This window comes from Heterodontus francisci, chromosome 8, assembly GCF_036365525.1.
Source record: "Heterodontus francisci isolate sHetFra1 chromosome 8, sHetFra1.hap1, whole genome shotgun sequence".
In the NCBI taxonomy this organism is placed as follows: domain Eukaryota; kingdom Metazoa; phylum Chordata; class Chondrichthyes; order Heterodontiformes; family Heterodontidae; genus Heterodontus; species Heterodontus francisci.
Window position 1 is genome coordinate 1,058,684 of NC_090378.1, and position 19,387 is coordinate 1,078,070.

The 19,387-nt window shown below is 46.4% G+C and overlaps 1 protein-coding gene across 1 annotated transcript in view; it reads right to left on the reverse strand.

Moving 5' to 3' along the window:
• Positions 1–19,387, reverse strand: part of LOC137373152 (collagen alpha-1(XI) chain-like) — a 612,019-nt gene that overhangs the window by 33,114 nt on the left and 559,518 nt on the right. Inside the window, exons 62-65 of the mRNA XM_068038011.1 lie at positions 13,450–13,503; positions 12,578–12,613; positions 12,409–12,462; positions 9,604–9,853 (exon numbers count right to left, since the gene is read on the reverse strand). Coding sequence (XP_067894112.1) covers positions 9,604–9,853; positions 12,409–12,462; positions 12,578–12,613; positions 13,450–13,503 — 394 coding nt within the window. The remainder of the gene's footprint in view (positions 1–9,603; positions 9,854–12,408; positions 12,463–12,577; positions 12,614–13,449; positions 13,504–19,387) is intronic.

A 19,387-nucleotide genomic window follows, 5' to 3' on the forward strand; every position in this document is an offset into this window, starting at 1 on the left:
GCTTCAGTATTCACTAGTCAGAGGGATCTTGTCGTTTGTGAGGACAGCGTGAAACAGGCTGATATGCTCGAACAGGTTGATGTTAAGAGGGAGGATGCGCTGGAAATTTTGAAAGACATGAGGACAGATAAGTCCCCGGGGCCAGACGGGATATACCCAAGGATATTAAGGGAAGCGAGGGAAGAGATTGCTGCGCCTTTGGCGATGATCTTTGCGTCCTCACTGTCCACTGGAGTAGTACCGGATGATTGGAGGGTGGCAAATGTTATTCCCTTGTTCAAGAAAGGGAATAGGGATAACCCTGGGAATTATAGACCAGTCAGTCTTACATCGGTGGTGGGCAAATTATTGGAGAGGATTCTGAGAGACAGGATTTATGATTATTTGGAAAAGCATAGTTTGATTAGAGACAGTCAGCATGGCTTTGTGAGGGGCAGTTCATGCCTCACAATCCTTATTGAATTCTTTGAAGATGTGACAAAACACATTGATGAAGGAAGAGCAGTGGATGTGTTGCATATCGATTTTAGCAAGGCGTTTGATAAGGTTCCCCATGGTAGGCTCATTCAGAAAGTAAGGAGGCATGGGATACAGGGAAAGTTGGCTGTCTGGATACAAAATTGGCTGGCCCATAGAAGACAGAGGGTGGTAGTAGATGGAAAGTATTCAGCCTGGAGCTCGGTGACCAGTGGTGTTCCGCAGGGATCTGTTCTGGGACCTCTGCTCTTTGTGATTTTTATAAATGACTTGGATGAGGAAGTGGAAGGCTGGGTTAGCAAGTTTGCCGATGACACGAAGGTTGCTGGAGTTGTGCATAGTGTGGAAGGTTGTTGTAGGTTGCAACGGGGCATTGACAGGATGCAGAGCTGGGCTAAGAAGTGGCAGGTGATTGGAGGAAGGTTTCGGGGAGATGTCAGAGGGAGGTTCTTTACACAGAGAGTGGTGGGTGCGTGGAATGCACTGCCAGCGGTGGTAGTAGAAGCAGATACATGAGGGACATTTTAGCGACTCTTGGATAGGCAGGGGGATGGGAACCAAATGAGGTCGTCAGTGGACAGTAAGGAAGTAGTAACTAAAGCCTGTAAGGAACTAGATAATGAAGTCAGTGTGACTAAGGGAAAGAGTAGACAGGGAGCAGATGATGAACGCAAAGGGACTGGTGGTCTGAGGTGCATTTGTTTTAATGCAAGAAGTGTAGTAGGTAAGGCAGATGAACTTAGGGCTTGGATTAGTACCTGGGAGTATGATGTTATTGCTATTACTGAGACTTGGTTGAGGGAAGGGCATGATTGGCAACTAAATATCCCAGGATATCGATGCTTCAGGCGGGATAGAGAGGGAGGTAAAAGGGATGGAGGAGTTGCATTACTGGTCAAAGAGGATATCACAGCTGTGCTGAAGGAGGGCACTATGGAGGACTCGAGCAGTGAGGCAATATGGGCAGAACTCAGAAATAGGAAGGGTGCGTTAACAATGTTGGGGCTGTGCTACAGGCCTCCCAACAGCGAGCGTGAGATAGAGGTACAAATATGTAAACAGATTATGGAAAGATGTAGGAGCAACAGGGTGGTGGTGATAGGAGATTTTAATTTTCCCAACATTGACTGGGATTCACTCAGTGTTAGAGGTCTAGATGGAGCAGAATTTGTAAGGAGCATCCAGGAGGGTTTTCTAAAGCAGTATGTAAATAGTCCAACTCGGGAAGGGGCCATACTGGACCTGGTGTTGGGGAATGAGCCCGGCCAGGTGGTTGAAGTTTCAGTAGGGGACTACTTTGGGAATAGTGATCACAATTCTGGAAGTTTTAGAATACTCATGGACAAAGACGAGAGTGGTCCGAAAGGAAGAGTGCTAAATTGGGGGAAGGCCAACTATACCAAAATTCGGCAGGAGCTGGGGAATGTAGATTGGGAGCAGCTGTTTGAAGGTAAATCCACATTTGATATGTGGGAGGCTTTTAAAGAGAGGTTGATTAGCGTGGAGAGACATGTTCCTGTGAAAATGAGGGATAGAAATGGCAAGATTAGGGAACCATGGATGACAGGTGAAACCGTGAGACTAGCTAAGAGGAAAAAGGAAGCATACATAAGGTCTAGGAGGCTGAAGAAAGACGAAGCTTTGAAAGAATATCGGGAATGTAGGACCAATCTGAAACGAGGAATTAAGAGGGCGAAAAGGGGTCATGAAATATCTTTAGCAAACAGGGTTAAAGAAAATCCCAAAGCATTTTATTCATATATAAGGAGCAAGAGGGTAACTAGAGAAAGGATTGGCCCACTCAAGGACAAAGGAGGAAAATTATGTGGGGAGTCAGAGAAAATGGGTGAGATTCTAAACGAGTACTTTGCATCGGTATTCACCGAGGAGAGGGACATGACGGATGTTGAGGTTAGGGACAGATGTTTGATTACTCTAGGTCAACTCGGCATAAGGAGGGAGGAAGTGTTGGGTCTTCTAAAGGCCATTAAGGTGGACAAGTCCGCAGGTCCGGACTTCAGTTCAATCAGGGCAGTTCAATCCGCAGTTCAATCAGGGCAAATGCGAGGTGATGCATTTTGGAAGATCCAATTCAAGAGTGAACGAGACAGTAAATGGAAAAGTCCTGGGGAAAATTGATGTCCAGAGAGATTTGGGTGTTCAGGTCCATTGTTCCCTGAAGGTGGCAACGCAGGTCAATAGAGTGGTCAAGAAGGCATACGGCATGCTTTCCTTCATCGGACGGGGTATTGAGTACAAGCGTTGGCAGGTCATGTTACAGTTGTATAAGACTTTGGTTCGGCCACATTTGGAATACTGCGTGCAGTTCTGGTCGCCACATTACCAAAAGGATGTGGATGCTTTGGAGAGGGTGCAGAGGAGGTTCACCAGGATGTTGCCTGGTATGGAGGGCGCTAGCTATGAAGAGAGGTTGAGTAGATTAGGATTACTTTCATTAGAAAGACGGAGGTTGAGGGGGGACCTGATTGAGGTGTACAAAATCATGAGAGGTATAGACAGGGTGGATAGCAAGAAGCTTTTTCCCAGAGTGGGGGATTCAATTACTAGAGGACACGAGTTCAAAGTGAAAGGGGAACAGTTTAGGGGGGATATGCGTGGAAAGTTCTTTACACAGAGGGTGGTGGGTGCCTGGAACGCGTTGCCAGCGGAGGTGGTAGATGCGGGCACGATGGCGTCTTTTGAGATGTATCTAGACAGATACATGAATGGGCAGGAAGCAAAGAGATACAGACCCTTAGAAAATAGGCGACATGTTTAGATAGAGGATCTGGATCGGCGCAGGCTTGGAGGGCCGAAGGGCCTGTTCCTGTGCTGTAATTTTCTTTGTTCTTTGGGAGAGGATATAGTGAGGTTGGAGATGGTATGGTAGTTTGCAAGGACTGTAGGGTCAAAGACTTTTTTTTTGAGGAAAGGGGTGATGATGGCTGATTCGAAGGAGAGAGGAACAGTATCTGAAGAGTGAGAACTGTAAACAAGATCAGCGATATGGGGTCCAGGCGGCCAAGTTAGGTGATCAGCAGATAAGTGTGAATAGGGTCGAGGGAGAAGGAGGTGGGTCACAGAATCACAGAATAATACAGTGCAGAAGAGGCCCTTCAGCCCATCGAGTCTGCACCGATGCATTAAAACACCTGACCTGTCGACCTAATCCCATTTGCCAGCACTTGGCCCATAGCCTTGAATGTTGTGACGTGCCAAGTGCTCATCCAGGTACTTTTTAAAGGATGTGAGGCAACCTGCCTCGACCACCCTCCCAGGCAGGGCATTCCAGACCATCACCACCCTCTGGGTAAAAAAGTTCTTCCTCAAATCCCCCATAAACCTCCTGCCCCTCACCTTAAACTTGTGTCCCCTCGTGACTGACCCTTCAACTAAGGGGAACAACTGCTCCCTATCCATGCCCCTCATAATCTTGTACACCTCGATCAGGTCACCCCTCAGTCTTCCCTGCTCCAGCAAAAACAACCCAAGCCTATCCAACCTCTCTTCATAGCTTAAATGTTCCATCCCAGGCAACATCCTGGTGAATCGCCTCTGCACCCCCTCCAATGCAACAACATCCTTCCTATAATGTGGCGACCAGAATTGCACACAGTACTCCAGCTGTGGCCTTACCAAAGTTCTATGCAACTCCAACATGACCTCCCTGCTTTTGTAATCTATGCCTCGATTGATAAAGGCAAGTGTCCCATATGCCTTTTTCACCACCCTATTAACCTGCCCTTCTGCCTTCAGAGATCTATGGACAAACACGCCAAGGTCCCTTTGTTCCTCGGAACTTCCCAGTGTCAGGCCATTCATTGAATACTTCTGTATCACATTACTCCTTCCAAAGTGTATCACCTCACACTTTTCAGCGTTAAATTCCATCTGCCACTTTTCTGCCCATTTGACCATCCCGTCTATATCTTCCTGTAACCTAAGACACTCCACCTCACTGTTAACCACTCGGCCAATCTTTGTGTCATCCGCGAACTTACTGATCCTACCCCTGACATAGTCATCTATGTCGTTTATATAAATGACAAACAATAGGGGACCCAGCACAGATCCCTGTGATACGCCACTGGACACTGGCTTCCAGTCACTAAAACAGCCGTCTGTCATCACTCTCTGTCTCCTACCGCGAAGCCAATTTTGAATCCACCTTCTCAAGTTACCTTGTCTCCCATGTGCATTTGCTTTCTTGATAGGTCTCCCATGTGGGTCCTTGTCAAAGGCTTTGCTGAAATCCATGTAAACTACATCAACTGCACTACCCTCATCTACACACCTGGTCACATGCTCAAAAAATTCAATCAAATTGGTTAGGCATGACCTCCCTCTGACAAAGCCATGCTGACTATTCCTAATCAAATTTTCCCTCTCCAAGTGGAGATTGATTCTCTCCTTCAGAATTTTCTCCGATAGTTTCCCTACCACTGACATGAGACTCACTGGTCTGCAGTTCCCTGGCTTATCTCTACAACCTTTCTTAAATAGTGGGACCACATTAGCTGTTCTCCAGTCCTCTGGCACCTCCCCCGTGGCCAGAGAGGAATTAAAAATTTGGGTCAGAGCCCCTGCAATCTCCACCCTTGCCTCCCACAGCATCCTGGGACACAAATCGTCCAGACCTGGAGATTTGTCCACCTTTAAGCCTTCCAAAACCTCCAATACCTTGTCACTCCCTCTGACAATTTGCTCAAGAACCTCACAGTCTCTCTCTCTAAGTTCCATATCTACTTCCTCATTCTCTTGGGTGAAGACAGATGTGAAGTATTCATTCAACACCCTACCAATGTCCTCTGGCTCCACCCACAAATTTCCCCCTTGGTCCCTAATGGGTCCTACTCTTTCCCTGGTTATCCTCTTCCCATTGATATACTTATAGAATATCCTGGGATTTTCCCTACTTTTACCAGCCAGAGCTTTCTCATATCCTCTCTTTGCTCTCCTAATTGCTTTCTTAAGCTCCATCCTACACTTTCTGTACTCCACTAATGCTTCCGTTGATTTGCTCTCCTTGTATTTGCTAAAAGCCTCTCTTTTCCTTCTCATCGTACCCTGAATGTTTCTGGTCATCCATGGTTCTCTGGGCTTGTTGCTCCTGCCTATTACCCTCGAGGGAACATGTTGGTCATGTACACTCCCCATTTCCTTTTTGAATGCCCCCCACTGCTCTTCTGTAGATTTCCCAACAAGTAACTCTTTCCAGTCTACCTTGGCCAGATCCTGCCTTATTTTACTAAAATTCTCTCTCTCCCAATCCAAAACCTTTTTTTGCAACTTGTCTATTTCTTTCTCCATAACAAGCTTAAATTGTACCATGTTGTGGTCGCTATCACCAAAATGTCCCCCCACCAACACATCAACCACCTGCCCGGCTTCATTCCCCAGAATTAGGTCCAGCACTGCACCCTCCCTTGTTGGATCCTCTACATATTGAGCTAAAAAGTTCTCCTGTGTAGATTTTAAGAACTTCACTCCATCTAAGCCCTTAACACGATGACTATCCCAATTAATGTTGGGAAAGTTGAAATCACCTAATATAATTACCCTATTATTATTGTTGTCCGTTGGACAAGATGAGCTCAGAGGGGGCAGGAGGGGAGATGGGAGAGAAACTAGAGAATGATGCAAGTTCAGGGCTTGCGCATGGGGGAGGTATTAGAGGATGTTTGGCAAGGTGGGATAATGGAAGTGAGGGATGTGGCAGCTGATCAGATAGCCTTGAACTTAGTGACAAAGAGGTCCATGAGTTCCTTGCACTTATTATTGGAGGTGAGGGTGGAGGGGAATGGGGAGAGGGGTTTAAGAAGATGGTTTACATTCCAGTCTGATCCTGGAGTTGTGAACAGTTTCAGCAGCTGAGAGAAGGACCTGATACTGCTTTATGGGGGCCAGCCAGATCCCCCAGTGAATGGCTAAACCAGTTGCACAGGAACATAGGAGCAGGAGTAGGCCATTCAGCCCATCGAGCCTGCTCCACCATTCAGTACGATCATCCACTTCAATGCCTTTTTCCCACATTATTCTCATATCCCTTTATATCATTGGTATTTAGAAATCAGTCAATCTCTGCTTTAAGCATACTCAATGACTGAGCTTCCACAGCCCTCTGGGGTAGAGAATTCCAAAGATTCACAACTTTCTAAGGAAATAAATTTTTCCTCATCTCGGTTCTAAGTGGCTTCCCCCTTAGTTTGAAACTGTGTCCCCTGGTTCTAGACTCCCCAACCAGGGGAAACATCTTACCTGCATCTACCCTGTCTATCCCTTTCAGTATTTTGTAGGTTTCAATGAGATCACCTCTCATTCTTCAAAACTCTAGAGAATACAGACCCAGTTTCCCCAATCTCTCTTCATAGGACAGTCCCACCATCCTGGGAACAAGTCTGGTGAACCTTCATTGCACTCCCTCTATGGCAATAATATCCTTCCTAAGGTAAGGGGACCAAAACTGCACACAGTACTCCAGGTGCAGTCTAACCAAGGTTCTATACAATTGAAGCAAGACTTCACTACTCCTGTACTCAAATCCTCTTGCGATAAAGGCTAACATACCATCAGCCTTCTTAATTGCTTGCTGCACCTGCATGTTAGCTTTCTGTGACTTATTGACAAGGACACCCAGGTACACGTTCTAATCTCTAAGAAATACTCTGCACATCAATTCCTCCTACCAAAGTAGATAACCTCACATTTTCCACATTATATTCCATCTGCCACATTCTTGCCCAATCACTAAGTCTGTCCAAATCCCCTTGAAGCCGCTTTGCATCTTCCTCACAACACACATTCCCACCTAGTTTTGTGTCATCCGCGAACCTGGAAATATTACATTTGGTCCCCACAGCCAAAGCGTTGATATATATTCTGAACAGCTGGGGCCCAAGCACTGATTCCTGCAGCATCCCACTAGTCACAGCCTGCCAATGTGAGAATGACCCGTTTATTCCTACTCTCTGTTTCCTGCCTGTTAACCAATCCTTAATCCACACCAGTATATTACCTCCTATCCCATGTGCTTTAATTTTGCTGACCAACCTCCTGTGGGGGACTTTATCAAAAGCCTTCTGAAAATCCAAGTATACCATGTCCACCAGCTCCCCTTTATCAATTCTGTTAGTAACATCCTCAAAAACTCCAACAGGTTCGTCAAACATGATTTCCCATTCATAAATCCATGTTGACTATGCCCAATCAGATCATTATTATCCAAGTGTCCATTTATCACATCCTTTAGAATAGATTCTAACATTTTCCCAATGACTGATGTAAGGCTAACAGGTCTGTAATTCCCTGCTTGCTCTCTCCCTCCCTTCCTAAATAATGGGGTGACATTCCAATCTGCAGGAACCGCTCCAGGATCTATAGAATTTTGGATGATGATCACCAATGCATCCATCATAGAGCCACAGAGTAAAACAGCACAGAAACAGGCCCTTCGGCCCATCGTGTCCGTGTGGCCTTCAAGCACCTATTTATTCTGATCCCATTTTCCAGCACTTGGCCCATAGCCTTGTAAGCTATGGTGTTTCATGCGCTCATCTTAATACTTCTTAAATGTTGTGAGGGTTCCTGCCTCTACCACCCCTTCAGGTAGTGTGTTCCAGATTCCAACCACCCTCGAGTGAAAAAATGTTTCCTCAAATCCCCTCTAAACCTCCTGCCCCTTACCTTAAATCAATGCCCCTTGTTATTGACCCCTCCACTAAGGGAAAACATTTCTTCCTATCTATCCTATCAATGCCCCTCATAATTTTGCAGACCTCAATCATGTACCCCTCAGCCTTCTCCGCTCCAAGGAAAACAACCCCAGCCTTTTCAGTCTCTCTTCATAGCTGAAATGCTCCAGACCAGGCAACATCCTGGTGAATCTCCTCTGCACCCTCTCCAGTGCAATCACATCCTTCCTATAGTGTGGTGACCAGAACTGTACACAGTACTCCAGCTGTGGCCTAACTAGCATTTTATACAGCTCCATCATAACCTCCCTGCTCTTATATTCTATGCCTCGGCTAATAAAGGCAAGTTTCCCATATGCCTTCCTAACCACCTTATCTACCTGTGCTGCTGCCTTCAACTGATTCCAGCCACCGCTCGAGTTCCAAAACCTGAAGTTCAAGCTTCTGCAGCCGGTGACACTTCCTGCAGATGTGTTCGTCAAGGACAAGTGATGTGTCCGTGACTTTCCACACACCACAGGACGTACATTCCACTTGGCTGAGCTGACCTGCCATAACGTAACTTTAAAAACTATTTTTTACAATTAGAATAAGTAGAATAATTTACCAGTTACTCACCAATCAGCTTCTACCCCTGTACCATTGTTGTCTGCCATATCTGTTCAAGTCTGCATCCCTTGGACCTTAAGTAGCAGAGGTGAGGGCTGTAGCAGGGGAATGGCCAGGGTGAGAGAGAGAGAGTAATGTTTCTATTGGGTACTTGGGCACTGAAGGTGGATGTGAGGGTGTGATTGAGCAGATTGGTAGCTACAGAAATGGTGGGATGAATTGAAGGACAAAGGCTGGACAATTGGAATTTTGGCAGTGCTGTTGCAAGTGAATTGTGTAGAATTGACAGTTTATACCAAAGGGACCTGTTCCTTTTATATCTACCTTGGAGAGGGTGCAGTGTAGATTCACCAGAATGATACTGGGGCTAAAAGGGCTAAATTTTATGGACAAGTTGTATACACAAAGCTTGTAGTCAATCAAGTATCAAAGATGGCAAGGTGACCTAATCAGTGTTTAAGATGGTTAAAGGAGTTAATAGAGAGAAATTATTTCCTCTGGGGGGTGGGGGGGGGGGGGGGGGGGGGGGGCGGAGTCCAGAACAAGAGGGCAGAACCTTCACATTTGAGTTAGTCCATTAAGGGGTGACGTCAGGAAGCAGTTCTTCATACAAAGAGGAGTGGAAATCTGGAACACTCGCCCCCATAATGGGAGATGTGGATGCTGGGGATCAATTAGAGCCTTCAAGACTGAGATCAATAAATGTTTGATGGATAAGGGGATCAAGGGATATGAAGCATTGGGATCAGCCGCGATCTAATTGAATGGTGGAGCAGACTTGAGGGGCTAAATGGCCTCCTCCTATTCCCAATTTGCTGTCACTTACCGTCTGGGAAGTCTGGGTGACAGAGATGGAGGTCCTTGCAGGTACGAGCTGGGTTGGTTTGTGTACCCATTGGGTTTTTCATGTGATCTACTTCCATTTTCAAGTTGTCAAGAGAGCCAAAAATATCCTCCATTCCATCAGCATAGTCCAGGATATTGTCCCTCTCGTCAGCCTGCATCCTATCAGAGGATCTTCGTGTCTTCTTCGGTGATCGGATTGGCAGAGGCTGGATGACCTCACCTGGTGGGCCCTTTAAATTGACAAATAAAACAGTGAGACAATTAAACCCTCCCTCAGGGGAAATTCCCAGGGCGATGGGGAAAGAGAAGGGGTGGATGGTGGGATTGACTGCATAGCTCCTCCAAAGAGCAGGATGTTGAGAATGTGAGTTAGAATCATAGAATGATCCAGCACAGAATGATTCCATTCAGCCCATCGTGCCTGTGCTGGCTCTTTGAAAGAACTTTTCCTATTCGTCCCACTCTCCCTGCTCTTTCCCCAGAGTCCTGCAAATTTCTCACCTTCCAGTATTTATCCAATTCCCTTTTGAAAGTTATTATTGAATCTGCTTCCACCGCCCTTTCAGGCAGCGCATTCCAGATCACAACAACTCACTGTGTAAAATAAATTCTCCTCATCTCCCCCTCTGGTTCTTTTACCAATTACCTGAAATGATGAGAGTGAATAGTTTCTATTTTGGCTTTGTGTTGACAAACTAGCATTTGGTGTTTTGGATGAAGGTTAACGAAACAGAAAGGGAGTTTCACAGTTTGATCGAGCAGTGACCTGACAGAAACATTTCACCCTGTAGGTGTTGAGCCCTCCCGACAGTCGAAACTGTTGTAACTAAGGAGGAATCTGGGCGTTGCTGGCAAGGCTGGTGTTTAACCCCCATCCTTTGTAGCCCTGCAGTTTGATATGACTGAGTGGCTTGCTAGGCCACTTCAGAGGGCAGTCAATAGTCAACCACATTGCTGTGGGTCTGGAGTCACATGTAGGCCAGACCAGGTATGAATGGCAGATTTCCTTTCCTAAAGGACATTAGTGAACCAGATAGCGTTTTACGACAATCCGACAGCTTCACGGTCACTTTTATTGAGAGCAGAATTTTTATTTCCAGAATTTTTAAACCAAATTAAAATTCTCAAACATGGTGGGATTTGAACTCACATTCTCTAGGTTTTTTTTATTCGTTCATGGGATGTGGTCGTCGCTGGCTCAGTCAGAATTTATTGCCCATCCCTAATTGCCCTTAAGATGGTGGTGGTGAGCTGCCTTCTTGAACTGCTGCAGTCCATGTGGGCTAGGTACACCCACAGTGCTGTTAGGAAGGGAGTTCCAGGATTTTGACTCAGCGACAGTGAAGGAACAGTGATATAGTTCCAAGTCAGGATGGTGTGTGACTTGGAGGGGAACTTGCAGATGGTGGTGTTCCCATGCATTCGCTGCCTTTGTCCTTCTAGTTGGTAGAGGTCACGGATTTGGAAGGTGCTGTCTAAGGAGCCTTGGTGCGTTGCTGCAGTGCATCTTGTAGATGGTACACACTGCTGCCACTGCGTCAGTGCTGGAGGGAGTGAATGTTTGTGGATGGGGTGCCAATCAAGCGGGCTGCTTTGTCCTGGATGGTATTGAGCTTCTTGAGTGTTGTTGGAGCTGCACACATCCAGGCAAGTGGAGAGTATTCCATCACACTCCTGACTTGTGCCTTGTAGATAGTGGACAGGCTTTGGGGAGTCAGGAGGTGAGTTACTTGCTGCAGAATTCCCAGCCTCTGACCTGTTCTTGTGGCCGGTCCAGTTCAGTTTCTGGTCAATGGTAGCCCAGACGATGTTGATAGTGGGGGATTCAGCAATTGTAATGCCATTGAAAGTCAAGGGGAAGTGATTAGATTCTGTCTTGTTTGAGGTTGTCATTGCCTGGCACTTGTGTGCCGCAAATGTTACTTGCCAATTATCAGCCCAAGCCTGGATATTGTCCAGGTCTTGCTGCATCTGGACATGGGCTGCTTCAATATCAGAGGAGTCACGAATGGTGCTGAACATTGTACAATCAATCATCAGTGAACATCCCCACTTCTGACCTTATGACTGAAGGAAGGTCATTGATGAAGCAGCTGAAGATGGTTGGGCCGAGGACACTACCCTGAGGAACTCCTGCAGTGATGTCCTGGAGCTGAGATGATTGACCTCCAACAACCATAACCATCTGACTTTGTGCTAGTGTGACTCCAACCAGTGGAGAATTTTACCCCTGATTCCCATTGACTCTGGTTTAGCTCGGGCTCCTTGATGTCATACTTGGTCAAATGCTGCCTTGATGTCAAGGGCAGTCACTTTCACCTCTTAATCCAGGAACAGACCCACTCCATCCACATACACTTAACTTTGCAGCTTTCAGTGTTCCTTGAAGAGGAGAGATTAACAGGTAGCTGTTGACAAGATGCAGTAATGAATGTTTCCATGCTGGCTCTCAGAAGTTCTGGATAAGATTTTTGAGGGCATGACTTGAGATCAGAAATTATTCAAATCTTAAACTCAGTAAACAAATACAAATTTATGAATAGGCAAAGTGATTTGATTTTTGAACATCTGTCCTTTAAATCTTTAGCAGTAAGATTGAGTTACAGACAATATAACATTTATCAAATAACTCCATTACAACAGTGACCACACCTCAAAACCACTTCTTTGAAATGTCCTGAGGTTATGAAGAGCATTCTAAAAATGCAAGTCCTTTCAATTTTTTCTGAAATCCTACTGAACAAACGGTCATCCATCACTATTTTCCAGTCACGCTGATACTTACAGGAGGTCCAGGAACTCCAATGAAACCAGTATCACCCTTCTGACCAGCAGGACCCTGCAACCAAACACAGACAGATGAAGACTTAGCAACATGAGGTATGCGCAGAAAACACACACATGATTTTGGAGGAGAGGAGAGAAAGAAAACTGGAAAGCATGTTGTCACGTACCGTCGAACCTTTCGAACCCTTTGGACCCAGTGGACCCTGCAATCAAACAAACAAACAGAGGTCAGAAACATCTCAGAGCTGAGACAGTTCACAGACTGAGATTCACACACACTTATTATACAGTTAGAATAACTGATTCAATCGCTGTTCAGTGAAGTATTATGCTGCAATATTTTATTTTTAGCAATTGGCCCCAATTCTTCAGGAAATATTCCAGAATTGATGAAAAAAATCCTGATTTCCAAACACAGAACTACATAGAATGTGCAGCACAGAAACAGGCCATTTGGCCCATCTGCTCCATGCTGGTGTTTATGCTCCACACGAGCCTCCTCCCACTCCTCTACCTCTCATCCTCCCAGCATATCCTTCTATTCCTTTCTCCCTCATGTGTTTATCCAGCTTCCCCTGAAATGTATCGATACTATTCACCTCAACCACTCCCTGTGGTATTGAGTTCCACATTCTCACCACTCTCTGGGGAAAGGAGTTTCTCCTGAATCCCCCTAATTGAATGTATTAGTGATTGTATTATATTTATAACCTCTGGTTCTGGTTTTGCTCACAAGTGGAAACATCATCATCTCATGTTTAACCTATAAAAACCTTTTCTAATTTTAAAGAGCACTATCAGGTCACCTCTCAGCCTTCTCTTTTCTAGAGAAAGTAACCCCAGCCTGTTCAGCCTTTCATAACAGTTGTAATATCTTCATTGAACGAAGGCCTCGTGTACCCTCTTGTGCAGATGTAAAAGATTCCACGCCACTAATTTGAAGAGCAGGGGAGTTCTCCCCACTCTCCTGGAGCCAATATCAGATCATGAAACACCGACAATCACTGTCCTGTTTAAAGTCTCTTCGTTTCTTACTTACAGGCAGGCCAGGGGGTCCGGGGGGTCCCAGAGGACCTGAAGCTCCAGTAATACCCTGTGAAGAGACAGAAAAGGACAAAACACATCAGCCGTAAAAAATCAATAAACCAAAGGCCTTTTTTGGGGGGTTAAATTAAGTGATTTCTTTCTAAATATTTCCATATCTCTTTGTTGTTTCCAAATCATTCCAGCCACTACACTCCTCCCTATCACTGTAACCTCCTCCGGACCCTACACTCCTCCCTATCACTGTAACCTCCTCCGGACCCTACACTCCTCCCTATCACTGTAACCTCCTCCGGACCCTACACTCCTCTTTATCACTGTAACCTCCTCCGGACCCTACACTCCTCCCTATCACTGTAACCTCCTCCGGACCCTACACTCCTCCCTATCACTGTAACCTCCTCCGGACCCTACACTCCTCCCTATCACTGTAACCTCCTCCGGACCCTACACTCCTCCCTATCACTGTAACCTCCTCCGGACCCTACACTCCTCCCTATCACTGTAACCTCCTCCGGACCCTACACTCCTCCCTATCACTGTAACCTCCTCCGGACCCTCCACTCCTCCCTATCACTGTAACCTCCTCCGGACCCTACACTCCTCCCCATCACTGTAACCTCCTCCGGACCCTACACTCCTCCCTATCACTGTAACCTCCTCCGGACCCTACACTCCTCCCTATCACTGTAACCTCCTCCGGACCCTACACTCCTCCCTATCACTGTAACCTCCTCCGGACCCTACACTCCTCCCTATCACTGTAACCTCCTCCGGACCCTACACTCATCCCTATCACTGTAACCTCCTCCGGACCCTACACTCCTCCCCATCACTGTAACCTCCTCCGGACCCTACACTCCTCCCTATCACTGTAACCTCCTCCGGACCCTACACTCCTCCCTATCACTGTAACCTCCTCCGGACCCTACACTCCTCCCTATCACTGTAACCTCCTCCGGACCCTACACTCCTCCCTATCACTGTAACCTCCTCCGGACCCTACACTCCTCCCTATCACTGTAACCTCCTCCGGACCCTACACTCCTCCCCATCACTGTAACCTCCTCCGGACCCTACACTCCTCCCTATCACTGTAACCTCCTCCGGAACCTACACTCCTCCCTATCACTGTAACCTCCTCCGGACCCTACACTCCTCCCTATCACTGTAACCTCCTCCGGAACCTACACTCCTCCCTATCTCTGTAACCTGCTCCAGCCCCTACCACCCTCCCTATCTCTGTAACCTCCTCCAGCCCCTACACTCCTCCCTATCTCTGTAACCTCCTCCAGCCCCTACACTCCTCCCTATCTCTGTAACCTCCTCCAGCCCCTACACTCCTCCCTATCACTGTAACCTCCTCCGGAACCTACACTCCTCCCTATCTCTGTAACCTCCTCCAGCCCCTACACTCCTCCCCATCACTGTAACCTCCTCCAGCCCCTACACTCCTCCCTATCACTGTAACCTCCTCCGGACCCTACACTCCTCCCTATCACTGTAACCTCCTCCGGAACCTACACTCCTCCCTATCTCTGTAACCTCCTCCAGCCCCTACACTCCTCCCTGTAACTTCCTCCGGAACCTACACTCCTCCCCATCACTGTAACCTCCTCCAGACCCTACACTCCTCCCTATCTCTGTAACCTCCTCCAGCCCCTACACTCCTCCCTCTCTGTAACCTCCTCCAGCCCTTACACTCCTCCCTATCTCTGTACCCTCATCCAGCCCCTACACTCCTCCCTATCTCTGTAACTTCCTCCAGCCCCTACACCCCTCCCTATTTCTGTAACCTCCTCCAGCCCCTACCACCCTCCCTATCACTGTATCCTCCTCCAGCCCCTACACTCCTCCCTAACTCTGTAACCTCCTCCAGCCCCTACACTCCTCCCTATCTCTGTAACCTCCGCCAGCCCCTACACTCCTCCCTATCTCTGTAACCTCCGCCAGCCCCTACACTCCTCCCTATCTCTGTAACCTCCTCCACCCCCTACACTCCTCCCTATCTCTGTACCCTCATCCAGCCCCTACACCCCTCCCTATCTCTGTAACCTCCTCCAGCCCCTACACTCCTCCCTATCTCTGTAATCTCCTCCAGCCCCTACACCCCTCCCTATCTCTGTAACTTCCTCCAGTCCCTACAACCCTCCCTATCTCTGTAACCTCCTCCAGCCCCTACACCCCTCCCTATCTCTGTAACCTCCTCCAGCCCCTACACCCCTCCCTATCTCTGTAACCTCCTCCAGCCCCTACACCCCTCCCTATCTCTGTAACCTCCTCCAGCCCCTACCCTGCCTCTATCTCTCTCTCCTCCTTTAAGACGCTCCTTAAGACAGACCACTTTGACTAGGCGTTTGGTTATCTGTCCCAATATCTCATGTGTCGAATTTTGTTTGGTAATGCTCCTGTGAAGTGCGTTGTGATGTTTTACTGGGTGGAATTTTATGTTAGCGGTGGGGGTCTTGACGTCAGGGGAAACCGAGGCTGAGTTTTCCACATGGCCTCTTCTATGGAAGGCCTGCCGAATTAAGTGTCAATCAGACACGTACCTCGACAGCAGCAGGCCTTCATAGCATTTAGGACCCCGTTTCCAGAAGTCCCGCCCTTGCAGAGCTGCCGGCCAATCAGAGTCTGCATCTGCAGCGCCACTGTGAAGGCGGTGGCTGCTGCTGTATTTGCAACAACCAGACATCGAGGAGTGGCACTGGAACCAGGTTTAAGGTAGGTCAGGGTGGGAGGGGTCTCACAAGGTGAGGGTCATGGTGGAGGAGTGGGAGAGGGTCCGCAGCAAGGGCAGGAGAGTGGCCCACAGTGGACCCTGCCTTCCTGACGCCAGGCCCCTTCTTCAGGCACCATGCCTTTGACCGAGGGGACACCACCCAACCCCCTGCTCCCCGCAGCCGGAAGCAGCCCACCCAGTTTCTTGTGTGGCAACAGGGCTGCCCGCCACATGGGTAATTGCGGCTGCGGCGGGAAGGGACCCTTAATTAGGGATTAATTGCCCAGTTAAGGGCCTCAGGGCAGGAAGGCTGTTCACAGGCCTTCCTGCCCCAGACTAAATTTTGGCAGAAGTGGGATGGCAGTGGTGTCCGCCCCACCCCCACCATCCCACCCGATTTTATGCTCGCCCTATCTCCAAACCCGACGTGGAGGAGAGCTTCTTTCAATGAGGTGAAGTATATATTCATATCTCCATTTGTAAGCAGTCCAGATCATCAGAACATAAGAAATAGGAGGAGGAGGCCATTCAGCCCTTCGACCCCGCTCTGCCATTCAATAAGATCATGGCTGATCTTCTACCTCACCATTTTCCTGCACTGTCCCCATAACCCTTGATATTTTTAATATGTAGAAATCTATCGATCTCAGTCTTGAACATACTCAATGACTGAACCTACACAGCTCTCTAGGGTAGAGAATTCCAAAGATTCACTCCCATCTGAGTGAAGAAATTCCTCCTCATCTCAGTCCTAACTGCCCTGCCCCTTATTCTGAGACTGTGTCCTCTGGTTCGAGAATCTCCAGCCAGGGGAAACATCCTTCCCACATCAACCCTGTCGAGCCCTGTAAGAATTTTATATGTTTGAATGAGATCACCTCTCATTCTTCTAAACTCCAGAGAATAAAGGCCCAGTCTATTTAATCTTTACGCTTAGGACAATCCCACCATCCCAAGAATTAGTTTGATGAACCTTTGTTGCAATCCCTCTATGGCAAGTATATCTTTACTTAGGTAAGGAGACCAAAAGAGCGCACAATACTCCAGGTGCAGTCTCACCAAGGCTCTATATAATTGCAGTAAGACATCTTTACTCCTATACTCAAATCCTCTTGTAATAAAGGCCATCATACCATTTGCCTTGCTGTGCCTACATTTTAGCTTTCATGAACAAGGACACCCAAGTCCCTTTGAAAATTCAACACTTCCAGCCTCTCACCATTTAAGAAATACTCTGTATTTCTGTTTTTCCTACCAAAGTGGATAACCTCACATTTCTCCACATTGTATTCCATCTGCCAAATTTTTGCCAACTCGCTTAGCCTCTCCAAATCCCCTCGAAGCGTCTTTGCATCTTCCTCACAGTTTTGTGTCATTTGCAAATGTGGAAATATTACATTTAATCCCCACATCCAAATCATTGATATAGATTGTGAATAGCTGGGGCCCAAGCACTGATCCTTGAGGTACCCCACTAGTCACAGCCTGCCAATATGAAAATGACCCATTTATACCTACTCTCTGTTTCCTGTCCGTTAACTAGTTCTCAATCCATAGTGGGTTTGCATTCTCTACCTTCCAATCTGCAGGAGCCAGTCCAGAGTCTATAGAATTTTGAAAGATGACAATCAATGCATCTATTTCTCTACAGCCACCTCTTTCAACACTTTGGATGCAGATCATCAGGTCCAGGGAATTTAGCTAATACTCGTTTATACTAGTCCCTTGATAGCATTTTCCTCCATGAAGACAGACACAAAGTATTTGTTTAGTTTCTCTGCCATTTCCTTATTCCCCATTATATGTTCTCCTGACTCCGCTTGTAATGGACCCACATTTGTCTTTGCTAATCTTTTTACATACCTATAGAAGCTTTTATAGTCCGTTTTATGTTTCTTGCTAGTTTACTCTCATATTCTATTTTCCCTTTCTTAATCTTTTTCTTGATCCTCCTTTACAGAATTCTGAAATGCTCCCAATCCTCAGGCTTACCATTATTTTTTGGTAACTTTATACACCTCTTCTTCTGCTCTAATACAATCCTTGATTTCTTTCATTAGCCACGGTTGGAACACTTTCCTTGCTCGGTTTTTGTGCATTAAAGGAATGTATTTTTGTTGTAAACTCCTATTAGTCCTTTAAATGTTAGCCATTGCCTGTCTACCAATTTATCTTTTAATGTAGTTTCCTAATCCACCATTGCCAATTTGCCCCTCATACCTTCATAGTTTCCTTGGCTTAGATTTAAGACTCTAGTTTCTGATTGAACTACATCACTTTCAAATTGAATGTAAAATTCTATCATATTAGGGTCACTCTTTCCCAAAGGCTCCTTTACAACAAGATTATTAATTAGCCCTTTTTCATTGCACAATACTAGATCTAAAATAGCCCATTCCCTAGTTGGTTCCTCAACGTACCGCTCTAGAAAACCATCTCACATATATTCCAACATATATTCTACAACATTAGTACAAATAAAGTTTACCCAGTCTATATGTAGGTTGAAATCCCCCATGATTACTGTATTTCCCTTGTTACATGCACCTCTAATTCCCTGGTTTTTACTGTGATTTACATTATCACTGCTGTCTGGTGGCCTATAAACAACTCCAACCAGTGTTTTCTGCCCCTTGCTGTTTCTTAGTTCCTCCCAAACTGATTCTATGTCTTGATCTTTAGAACTAAGGTCATCTCTCACTACCATACTAATGACCTATTTAATTAACAGAGCTACCCCACCACCTTTCTCAGCTTCCTGATTGTCACATACCCCAGGATATTCAGGTCCCAGCTTTGGTTTCCTTGTAGCCACGTCTCTGTAATGACTATCAGATTATACATATGAAGTTCTATTTGAATTGACAATTCATCTGTTTTATTGCGAATGCTGCAGGCATTCAGATACAGAACCCTTCATTCAGTTTTTTTTTACTATTTTTGTAAACTCTGGCCCTATCTGTTGACACACTCTTAAGTTTACAATCACTGTCCCTTCCTGCCATACTCTGATTATTATTACCTTTATTGCTACCTTGATCTATTGCCTTGTCATTTCCCTTTAATTTACTCAATCTTCCCCGACATGATCCCTCCCCCCCTCTATTAAGTTTAAAGAAGTTGAGCATGTATTGGAAATGTTATTCCTTCTTAAACTCTAAACTTAGTATGATTAAATTTTGCTAACAGCAAACCGAGCGTGCAGTGGAAA